The 12,657-nt window shown below is 44.9% G+C and overlaps 1 protein-coding gene across 6 annotated transcripts in view; it reads right to left on the bottom strand.

Moving 5' to 3' along the window:
• The window catches only part of LOC134338586 (unconventional myosin-XVIIIb-like), a 471,306-nt gene that overhangs the window by 28,683 nt on the left and 429,966 nt on the right, over positions 1 to 12,657 (bottom strand). For all 6 annotated transcript variants that reach the window (XM_063034529.1, XM_063034531.1, XM_063034532.1 and 3 more), the window contains one exon: positions 1,181 to 1,317. In XM_063034529.1, coding sequence (XP_062890599.1) covers positions 1,181 to 1,317 — 137 coding nt within the window. The remainder of the gene's footprint in view (positions 1 to 1,180; positions 1,318 to 12,657) is intronic.

Below are 12,657 nucleotides of genomic sequence, written 5' to 3'. Positions count from 1 at the left end.
AGCTGTATATCTAAAATAAAACAACTATAGAAATAGGAGGGGGTGTAAATTTGTTCTTCAATCGATGCTTCAACCTGCCTCTTCTTTCAGTCTCAGTAACTGGTACTGCTGTGGGCTGAAGAGGTGCAGACTTATGAATAGGCATTACAGTTTCTGATTCCTGCCCTGCTTAGTGAGAGGAACACCAGTGACTGACAGGATGACGTTAAAACTACCTCTCCATGACAGCTCCCTAGTTCCCTCAAACAATAAGATAGGCTCTTGACCTCACAATCCACCTCATTATGATCTTGAATTTTATTGATTATTTGCACTGCATTTTATCTGTAGTTGTTACACTTTATTCTGCGTTGTTATTATCTCACTTGTTCCACCTCTCCCTGTTTCCCCATGGGTGAAGTGTCTCATACCAGCGATAAGCAGAGAAGGGGCAAATTTGGAGGTAGTATGTGGATGCCTGGAATAAGCTGTCAGGGTGATGATGAAGGCAAATAGGATAGAGATGTTTAACTGACTCTTAGTGAGGCCTGTGAATAGTGCAGGGAATAGAGGGGCATGAGATTAGGTGTTATTAGCTGAAATAGTTCTGTCCCTGAGCTGTACTGCTCTAGGTGTTACGTTCTAATGTCATGGATTGGTGTCCCAGGTAGTGGTTCTATCACTTGAGTTTGCCACATTAACCAACAATCACACAAGACCAACAATCATCACTAATTGGATCCATTTTTAGATCCATGACTGCACTTTAGTTGAGATTAACTTTATTTATATTTACTGAACTAACATATCTCTTGTCACACCAAAAATGGTAAGATTTCAAATGGCTATTGATAATTTTTCATTGAAGCACAAGACTTGAGTGCAACTGTGCTACTGAAAGTAATCTATCTAAAACGCCCAGTTTTGCATCAGACCCAGTCAAGTACTTTGTGATCAGTGGAATTCTACTCCTTAAGATGTATGCAAGTGTGCATGGGCTAGTCTGGAAGATCAGGTTACAAGATTTTGGGTATTCATCAAGAACTTCCCACCCCCATGTTCCCGGAAATAGGAATCTAATTTTCTATTTGGGTCCAGAATTGAAAAATCTTTCACAAGTTATTAGCCTGCACGTTTCACCTCGTCTGCGGCTAAATGCATTGCAGCCTATTTTGTATTCACTTCAGAGTGAAGAAATTACCTCGCAGCTTCATTGTCACTCTCATCACTTGACTCCTCCTCCAAGGCTGCCTGCAGGTCCGCGATCCGTTTTATTGATGTTTCAAGATCTGCTTGCAATGTTTGTTTAATTGCCATCAGACTCTCCACCTGAGACCCCTGCCAAGTATAAAACAAAGTGACATGTGCGACATGTTATCTTGACATACCATTTAAGTAAGTAGTGTAATCCAGCGGAGATGTCACTCAGAATCACAGAATGAGACATGACGGAAACAGAGCCTCCAACTCGTCCATGCTGGACAAAATGCCCACATAATACCATAAGATACAAGAGCACTGTCAGGCCATTCTGCTGAGTTTGTTCTGCCACCATTTTTTGCCAACCCCAATTCTCTCTCCTCCTCCTTGTAACTCTTACCTCCATTAATAATCAAGAAACTGTCTTAAGAATCTATCTTAAACACATTCGATGACTTGGCCTAGACAGCTGTCTGTGGCAATGAACTGCACAGATTCACCACCCTCCAGCTAAAGAAAGTCCTCGTCTCAACCTTAAAGGATGTCTCTTTATTCTGTGGTTATGCTCTCAGATCCTAGACTCTCCTACTAATGAATCCTCAGAATCAGATACAGAATCAGGTTTAATAACATCTGCATATGTTGAGAAATTTGTTGTTTTGAAGCAGCAGTACGTGGCAATAATATAGCCCCCTGGTAGGCCTCAGGCTCGCTCAACTCGCTTCCGTCTAGGGGGAGCAGCCTTCGGCCCCTCCATACTGGGTAATCAAGTTTGTGTGGATGCTGTGTAATGTACCCCACCCCGCCAAATAACAGACAGTACACCATATGCAATTAAATTATTACACTTTATAGATCTTGCTGGAACTATGTAATTAATAGAGATAAAATATGAAAGAAAAATAAAAGGCACCAAACTTATCAGAGTTCAACCACTTCGTGCACAACAGTTGGAGCTCAGTTAACGGAGTCTTCTTTCCACCATTCGATCCCCTCCGACCCCCTGGACCTGCCACCTGGGACCAACCATGGTGGTCAACCAGACGCTCCACACAAGTGTGTCTTCGTCTCCTCTCCTCGCTGAAGACCCTGGGCCTCGGACTCCCGCTCAGGGTCGGTCCCGCCGCCCGGGGTCACAGCATCGCGTCTCCTCACTCTGTCCCCATCCGCCTTCTGCGTCAGAACCCCGCGAAACAATAGCTCACAGACACACAAGAAAGAATAACATCTATCCCAATTGGTTAGCAAATGAATACAATTCTCTTTATAACCCAAATAAGCTGCTAGAGAGAGAACTTTCTCAGCAGTAATTATTACAGAAAAGCCATTTTAATTATAACATAACAAAGAAGCCATTTTGTTAGCCTTCACAGTAACATAAAAGAAGAAACCCCTTACAATAATAATAAAATCTGTAAGTTACAATAATAACAAGGACTTTATTGATCCTGAGTGGGGAATTATTACAATAAGAAGTACAAAGGTATATTATAGCTTTTTGAGGTATCACTTTTCGAGGGTGCCTTTGATGCTGGGAAGACTAGTGTCCACGGTGGGGCTGCTGAGTTCATAACTTTCTGCAGCTTTTTCCAACCCTGTGCAGTGTGGTTCCCCTCCCCACCAACCCCGACCTACCCGACAGTGATGCCGCCAGTTAAAATGCTCTCCACGGTACACCTGTAGAAATTTCCGAGTATCTTTGGTGACAAACCAAGTCTCCTCAAACTCCCAGTGAAATATAGCTGCTGTCTTTGTAACTGCATCTATATGGTGGGCTCAGGAGAGATCCTCAGAGAAGTTGACATCCAAGAACTTGAAACTGCTCATCCTTTCCACTTCTCATCCCTCGATGAGGACTGGAGAGTGACTTACCCTTCCTGATGTGCACAATCAGTTCTTTGGTCTTACGGATGTTGAGTCTAAGATTGTCGTTGTGACACCACTCCACCAGCTGATCTATCTTGCTCTGTACTCCTTGCCATCAGCATCTAAAATTCTGCCAATAGATGTGTCATCAGCAAATTTATAGATGGCATTTCAGCTGTGCCTAGCCACACTGTCATGGGTGTAGAGAGAGTAGAGCAGTGCTAAGCTCACATCCCTGAGGTGCACCAGTGTTGATATCAGCGTGGAGCGGATATGCAGGCTGTAGACCTGTTGTGGCGATAGGCAAATTGTAGAGGGTCCAGATCCTTGCTCAAGCAGCAATTGATTCTAGCCATGACCAATCTCTCACAGTAGATGTGAGTGCCATTGGGCAAAGGTCGTAGAGGCAACTCATTCTGCTCTTCTTGGGCACTGGTATGATTGTCGTCCTTTCGAAGCAGGAGGGAACTTCCGGCTGCAGCAGTGAGACCTGAGATTGAATATGCCCTTGAACACTCCTGCTCATAGGTTGGCACAGGTGATCAGAGCCCGATCAGGTACACACCATCAGGGCCTGACACCCTGTGAGGGTTGACCTCTTGAAAGATATTCTAATGTTGGCCTCCGAGACAGAGATCACAGGGTCACCAGATGCTGTTGGGATCCTCATAGCTGTAGTTTTGTCCTCTCCATACTCACTCTGCATTTGGTAGGTTTCAATGAGATCTTCCTTCATCTTCTGAACTCAGCTCAGTACAGGCCCAGTGGCTTCTCATATGTTAAAAGTTTTCATTCTTGTGAGATAAGCACAAAATGCTGGAGGAACTCAGGAAGTCAGGCAGCATCTATGGAGGGGGATAAACAGCTGATGTTTTGGGCCAAGACCCTTCTTCAGGACTGACTTGCTGAGTTCCTCCAGCATTTTGTGTGTGTTCAAAATTTGCAGCATCTTGTGAGCTGTGGTGCAAAGTTAGTCCCAGCTTAAGGAAAATCTCTCCACCACAAATTAATTTTCAAAAGTTTAACCCATGGTTCGGAGTTACCCTCAATTGTTCAACTCCTGTTCCTGAGACTTGAGCAGGTAACGTGTGTTTTGGATGAGTCAGTAAACTGATATACTGTCCTTTCTTTTGGATAGGCTGCATGGTTGGTGCTGCAGTCTCACTGTTTCAGATTTCATCCTGGCTAGAAGGTGAGCATGTGACCTTGTGCATTTCCTTCGGATGTCCTGGCCTTATCCAACATGCTGGTAGGTTAATATGGATGGTGGCGTGGACATACGACTCTACCAAAGGAGGCGTAAGGCACTCCTTCCCTCCACTGGTCTACAGGTCACCCTTGGGCAAAGTGTAGCACCTGCTTAGCCCCTGATCAGAGTCATGTGAACCCATGGGAGCAGGTGGCGGATGGTCGTACGAACAGCCGGTACACATCACAAGTCCTGGTTATGTGACCACTGACGCCAGGCAGACGATCTCTGAAGAGTATTGATAATGTCCAGGGTCACCCATCTTGTAAAGACACTGTCCAGAAGAAAGCAATGGCAAACCACTTCTGTAGAAAAATTTGCCAAGAACAATCATGGTCATGCTTGGGGAAGAGTGAGGGTGGTGCCGTGGTGGGAAGGGAGGAGGGTTGTCATCTCCATGGGCAAAGACCCCTCGTTACTTCTCAGATGAAGGACAGATGGAAGACCACGATCACCCACATCATTCGACACGGCACATGATGGTGATGCTGGGTTAATTGGCTACTGGAAATGACCCGAAGGTCGGTAAGTGTCAAAAGAATCCAAAGTTTGATGGGTAGGTGGGACAGAGTTAAACTACAGGAAAGTAAGTTGAGAGGGATAATATTGATGTAATCACAGAGGGGGTACACCATCAGTTATATTTCATTAGGAGTTTGAGGAGCCAAAGACTCTAGTAAATTCCTACAGATGTAATGTGGAGAGCATTCCAACTGGCTGTATCACGTTCTGGTGTGGAGGGGTCAGTGCACAGGATTGGAATAACTTGTAAACTCAGCCAGCTCCATCCTGGGCAATAGCCCACCCCCAGCATCGAGGACACACTCAAAAGCTGATGCCGCATCCTTCATCAAGGAAGCCCACCACCCAGGACATGCCCTCTTCTCATTGCTACTATCCACAGGGGATACAGGAGCCAGAAGCTGCACATTCAATGTTTTAGCAACAATTCTTTCTTATCTTCACCATCAGATTTCTGAACAGACAATAAGCCCATGAATTCTACCTCACTATTTTTGCTGACTTTTTCCACTATTTATTGTATTTTCTACTGTTTCATGTTTTGCACTGCTGATACAAAGCAACAAATTTCATAAAATTCGTCAGAAGTAATAGCCTGATACTGGGATTCAGAATGGTTTGCTCGCAATTAGCATGGACGTTGGGTTGAATGGCCTCCTATGTTGCTATATGTAAATATTTGAAACATACCATGGAAGTACTTCAAAGATCAGGGAAATAATTTACCTTCAATTAGCATACTTACACTTTGCTCTTCGTGGGAGCTTGCTGTGTAAAGGTTTCCTACCGTGCCTCCTTCATTACAACCGTGACTACTCTTCAGTGGCTATAAGACATTCTTCAATGAAAGTGCCTAGAATCTTTTCCCGTATTCACTGATACAGCCATAGAACCTTTCATACTAAATTTTCATTAGCGGTTAGCACAAAGCTATTACAACTCGGGACGTCGGAGTTTGGAGTTCAGTTGAGTGCTGTCTCTGAGGAGCTTGCACGTTCTCCCCATGGCCGCGAGGATTTCCCCTGGATGCCCCGGTTTCCTCCCACAGTCCAAAGACATCCCCGTTGGTAGGTTAGCTGGTCATTGTAAATTGTCCCATGATTAGGCTAAGGGTAAATCGGGGTTGCTGGGTGACACAACTCGTTGTGCCAGAAGGGCGTATTCCACTCTGCATCTCTAAATAAAATAAAATTAAATTAAAAATAAAATTCCTTGACGAAGCTCCATTGGATTCAAGTCCCTGCTATTCGATTTTAATTAAAAATACAATTGCAATAATACATCTGAAATTTTTCTACCCAAATTGCAGACGACAACTTGACAATGCTGTGTTCCCTGATGTAAACCCACTCCTGCATTTACAAACAGTCTCAATTGCAGTACAGCTTTGTTTTGCTGAGGTGTCAGTGCTAAGTCATTGTAGAAATTGGAGCTGGCAGGTAGGGTCGCTGGGGTGAGTATTTGATACAATGAACTGTCACTATTACCATTATCACTGCAGGACCAACGACATGGAAACTCTTCAAGCTAAAATTCATCTTTCTATTGGTTTTACTTGTATTCAACATAGCAATAAAGTGGTTTCCTCTTTCTGCATTTACTGGATGATTTTTCGAGCTTTGACTGATGGCTGGATTAGTTGCCTGATTGTATGTATGTATGTATTTCTATCTATGTTAGAGGTTAGTTCTTTACACCAACAGTGGTGAGTACCGAGAATGCATTGTCAGTGGTGGTAGAGGCAGAAACATTAGGGACATTTACAAAATTCTTAGACACATAGATGATAGAAAACTGGAGAGTTATTTAGGAGGGAAGGGTTGGATTGATCTTAGAGTAGGTTAAAAGGTCAGCACAATATCATGAGCTGAAAAGACCATAAGACCATAAAACATAGGAGCAGAATTAGGCCATCTGGCCTATCGAGTCTGCTCTACCATTCAATCATGGCTGATCCTTTTTTTCTTCTTCTCAACCCCAGTTCTCGGCCTTCTCCCCATAACCTTTGATGCCATGTCCAATCACTGCCTTAAATACGACCTGGTCTCCACAGATGCATGTGGCAACAAATTCCACAAATTCACCACCCTTTGGCAAAAGAAATTACTCTGCGTCTCTGTTTTGAAAGGGCGCCTCTGTATACTGAGGCTATGCCCTCTTGTCCTAGACTCTCCCACCATGGGAAACATCCTTTCCACATCCAGTCTGTCTATGCCTTTCAACATTCGAAAGATTTCAATGAGATTACCCCTCATCCTTCTGAATTCCCGTGAGTACAGACCCAGAGCCATCAAACGTTCCTCACATGATAACCCTTTCATTCCTGAAATCATCCCTGTGAACCTCCTCTGGACCTTCTCCAATGCCAGTACATCTTTTCTAAGATGAGGTGCCCAAAGCTCTTCACAATATTCAAGGTGAGGCCTTCTAAAGCCTCAGCATCACATCCTTACTCTTGTATTCTAGACCTCTTGAAATGCATGCTAACATGGCATTTGCATTCCTCACCACCACCTCGACCTGCAAGTTAACCTTTAGGGTGTTCTGCACAAGGACTCCCAAGTCCTTTTGCATCCCAGATTTTTGGATTTTCTACCCGTTTAGAAAATAGTCTGCACATTTATTTCTACAACCAAAGTGCATGACCTTACATTTTCCAACATTGTATTTCATTTGCCACTTTCTTGTCCATTCTCCTAATCTGTCTAAGTCCTTCCGCATCCTACCTGTATCCCCAACACTACCAATCTTCATATCATAGAAACCTAGAAAACCTACAGCACAGTACAGGACCTTCGGCCCACAAAGCTGTGCCGAACATGTCCTTGCCTTAGAACTACCTAGGCTTACCCATAACCCTCAATTTTTCTAAGCTCCATGTACCCATCCAGGAGACTCTTAAAAGACCCTATCGTTTCCGCCTCCACCACCGCTTCCAGCAGCCCATTCCACGCACTCACCACTCTCTGCGTAAAAAACTCACCCCTGACATCCCCTCTGTACCTACTTCCAAGCACCTTAAAACCATGCCCTCTCGTGCTAGCCATTTCAGCCCTGGGAAAAAGCCTCTAACTATCCACATGATCAATGCCTATCATCATCTTATACACCTTTATCAGGTCACCTCTCATTCTCCCTCACTCCAAGGAAAAAAGGCCGAGTTCACTCAACCTATTCTCATAAGGCATGATTCCCAATCCAGGCAACATCCTTGTAAATCTCCTCTGCACCCTTTCTATGGTTTCCACATCCATCCTGTAGTGAGAAGACCAGAATTGAGCACAGTACTCCAACTTAACCACAGAGTCAACCTGCGCAGCTACTTTGAATGTCCTATGGAGTCGGACCCCAAGATCCCTCTGATCCTCCGCACTGCCAAGAGTCTTGCCATTAATGCCTCATTATGCCATCATATTTGACCTACCAAAAGGAACCACCTCAAATTTATCTGGGTTGAACTCCATCTGCCACTTCTCAGCCCAGTTTTGCATCCCATCAATGTCCCACTGTAAACACTATCCACAACACCCCCAATCTTTGTGTCATCAACAAACTTACTAACCCATCCTTCCACTTCCTCATGCAGGTCATTTATAGAAATCACAAAGAGAAGGGGTCCCAGAACAGATCCCTGAGGCACACCACTGGTCACTGACCTCCATGCAGAATATGACCCAAGCCAGTTCTGGATCCACAAAGCAATGTCCCTTTGAATCCCATGCCTCCTTACTTTCTCAATAAGCCTTGCATGGGGTACCTTATCAAATGCTTTGCTGAAATCCATATACACTACATCTACCGCTCTACCTTCATCAATGTATTTAGTCACATCCTCAAAAAATTCAATCAGGCTTGTAAGGCATGACTTGCCTTTGACAAAGCCTTGTCTAACTTGTCTATTTTTATCCCTCTCCAACGCTATGGTAAAGGAGATAGAATTGTGATCACTATCTCCAAAATGCTCTAGCACTATTAGACCTGACACCTGACCAGGTTCATTTCCTAATACCAGATCAAGTACAGCCTCTCCTCTTGTTGGCTTATCTACATATTGTGTCAAGGAACCTCCCTGAACATACCGAACAAACCCCATCTAAACTCCTCACTCTAGGGAGATGCCAATCAATATTTGGGAAATTAAAATCTCCCACCACGACAACTCTGATATTATTACTCCTTTCCAGAATCTGTCTCCTTATCTGCTCCTCGATGTCCCTATTATTATTGGGTGGTCTATAAAAAACACCCAGTAGAGTTAATGACCCCTTCCTATTCCTAACTTCCACCCACAGAGATTCCATAGACAACCTCTCCATGACTTCCTCCTTTTCTGCAGCCGTGACACTATCTCCAATCAACAGTGCCATGCCCCCACCTCTTTGCCTCCCTCCCTGTCCTTTCTGAAACATTTAAAGCCTGGCACTTGAAGTAGCCATTCCTGCCCCTGCACCATCCAAGTCTCTGTAATGACCACCACATCATAGATTCAAGTGCTGATCCACGCTCTAAGCTCATCCGCTTTAATCATAATACTCTGCAAACTTGGCAACAAAGCCATCTATACCATTAATATACCATAACTATACCATAATTGTACCATCTAAATCATTTATATACAGCATAAAAAGAAGTGGTCCCAACACTGACCCCTGTGGAACTCCACTAGTCACTGGCAGCCAACCAGAAAAGGATCCTTTTATTCCTACTCACTGTCTCCTACCAATCAGCCAATGCTCTATAACTTTCTTGTAATAACTTGGTAAGCAGCCTCATGTGTGGCACCTTGTCAAAGGCCTTCTGAAAGTCCAAATATACAATATCCACTACATCCCCTTTATCTACCTTACTTGTAATCTCCTCAAAGAATTCCAAAAGGTTCGTCAGGCAGAATTTTCCTTGAAAGAAACCATGCTGACTTTGTACTATCTTGTTCTGTGTCACCAAGTACTCCATCACCTCATCCTTAACAAGTGAATCTAACATCTTCCTAACCACTGAGGTCAGGCTAACTGGTCTATAATTTCCTATAAAGCTTGTACTGTGCTGTGATGTTCTATGTTCACTTTGAGATACGGCAGGGTAAGGGGCCCACCTGGCCCAAAGTGTCCACACCGCCCAATTGATCAACCTGTACATCTTTGGAATGTGGGAGGAAATGCACGTGGTCACAGGTAGACTTACAGACAGCAGTAGAATTGAACCTGGGTCACTTGTGCTGTAAATGTGATATGCTAACCGCTAGGCTACTGTGCTGCCCCAAAAGATCTTAAGGCTTTTTATATTGTCACTCACCATTAAAGGAATAGTCTACTTGAGCTAAACAATAATGTCCCAACTGTCTCAGTGAAATTTGTCATTTGAAAAATTAATTAAAACTGAAGTTACTGATTACAATAACAATGATACAATTTTACAGTGGATTATCCATCCTGCAGACATCTGGCTCTTGGATGATGTCAGGCAAATGAAATGGCTGGCAGGGAGCAGGAGAAGGCTGCTGGAGTCACAAAGCAGGACGGGGTAGGAGCACTGGGTTTGGAGCCAGGACCACCTGCAGCAGACAGGTCATCGGGTACAACAGAGATAGCAAGTGTGCATCAGAAAGGGCAAGGGAGTGCGTGGCAAAGATCACAGGGTGTGGTGCAGGGAGCTCACGGGATGGGAGAGAGAGGGAAAGGCGTGAGGTCACGGGGTGGGAGCGAGAGGTCACGGGATGGGAGGGAGAGGTCATGGGGTGGGAGGAAGAGGGAACGGCGTGAGGTCATGGGGTGGGAGAGAGAGGTCACGGGATGGGAGAGAGAGGTCACGGGGTGGGAGGGAGAGTGAAAGCCGTGAGGTCACGGGGTGGGAGAGAGAGGTCACGGGGTGGGAGAGAGAGGTCATGGGGTGGGAGGAAGAGGGAAAGGCGTGAGGTCACGGGATGGGAGAGAGAGGTCACGGGATGGGAGAGAGAGGTCACGGGGTGGGAGGAAGAGTGTTTCCGATGGGACTGAGAGGACAAGGGTGGAGGGAGCAGAATGGGTTGGATGGAGGGGGTGTGGAGAGAGCAAGGGGTGGACAGAAAGGGTTTGTTGTGGGGCAGGCAAATCATGGACCATTGGAACAATTGTAATTTTGAGGGTGTGTGCGTGCGCGCGTGTGCTGATGAGCATCTGTTTATTCATGTTTGTGTGTTCATATGTGTCCATGTGGTCACATGTACCTGTGTATGTCTGTGTGTGGTGCGTGCATCCATCTGTGAGTATATGTGTGTGTGTGTGTGTGTGTGTGTGTGTGTGTGTATGCTTTAAACTACCCACGTCCAATTCACCTATCCTCTGGACAGGACGGCTGCAGTTGTTAAAATCCCACACAGTGTGTTTAATTTCGGCTGTTGAAATAGGTCAACCTGGAGGCAGCAGGCAGACAGTCAGGTGAGTGTCCTGTCAGAACCATACTCGCCTGTTTACTCCCGATGTAAGCGTTATTCAATGATTCATCAGTTTGATTTGACAAACTATCTCAAATAGTAATGAGAGAGACAGTAGAAGGAACACTGCAGGAGTCTGGGAACATCAGAGCCGTTCACAATTCTGAGTAATGTATTAATAATATACCATTTGAAAAACAAACACACCCACGTGGAGAAGCTTTACCAGCATGAAGAGAGAGGGCATCTGATACATAACGGTGAGTAATATTTATTTCCTCTCAAGACGAAAAGCCAGCACATACTATGATGACACCTGTAAAGGCCTGTCCTATTTTTAAATAGCTGCACTGGATCAGAACCCACGGCAGACGAACGTCTCATTGCACTGACTGACAGAGTGCAGAGGGGAAGAAATGTGGCTGCATCTTCGGCAGCAAATCAACAGACAGCGGCTGCTGGAGGAACTCAGCAGGTCAGGCAGCATTTATGGAGAGAAGTAAACAGCCGACATTTCCGCCCCAGGGGCCGCAATGCTGAGTTCCTCCAGTAGTTTTTGATTGTTGCTTTGGATTTCCAGCACCTGCAGAATCTCATGTGTTTACAAATAACAAAGCACTGAGCAGATTTTACAAGTACAACCCACCCCACACCCTCCACATCAGTGGAGACCAGGGAAGTTAGAACAAAGAGCAGAGTTGGTGTCCATCATATGGGTCTGTCACTTGCATCAACATGGTGTCAATCATGTGGAAATCTGGAACAGTTACAGGGCAGATGTCGGAGCAGCAGGAAGAAGAGAATGCCTCAGGCTTTGACAGATGTGTTTGTGAAACAGTTGATGCCAAGCCCAGTCTCATATTACTGACAGAGTGAAGGTCAGTGAGGGAACCAAATAACCAGATTCAATTCCCTCCCCCATTTTAAGGATTCATTCATTACCAAAGAGGATCAGAGGGCTATTTGCAGCCTGAGCACCAAGAGGAAGTCTTACCCAGTCAAATATCAACACCTTACACTTCATAATCTCAACGGTATAGAAAGAGTCGTCAGCTCCATGCCAATTCCTAGAGAAGCAGTCCCATTAATCCCAATCCCTCTCTCTATTTATATGCCCATCCTCTCCAATTTATTCTCTCAAACATATCACGTACCACCAGGATCAAGGACAGCTTCCACCCTGCTGTGTAAGATTCATCAATGGGCCTCTTAGAGGATAAAGATAAACCCTCGATCTCTCTTGATTCACTGGGGTGTCAAAGATTGCAGAGAGAAGGACAGAGCCACGATGGAATGGCACAGCACACTCTCTGTAAACAGAACCCTGAATTCGGCATTCTGTAAATGTCTTTCCCTTTGCACTACCTCGCTGTTCCTAAGTTTGGAATAACTTGTCTGGTTGGCATGCAAAGCAAAGTTTTCAGTGTATCTC

This window comes from Mobula hypostoma, chromosome 27, assembly GCF_963921235.1.
Source record: "Mobula hypostoma chromosome 27, sMobHyp1.1, whole genome shotgun sequence".
NCBI classification, from domain to species: Eukaryota; Metazoa; Chordata; class Chondrichthyes; order Myliobatiformes; family Myliobatidae; genus Mobula; species Mobula hypostoma.
The sequence above is the reverse complement of the archived record's forward strand: the minus strand, read 5'-3'. Positions and strand labels throughout refer to the sequence as shown.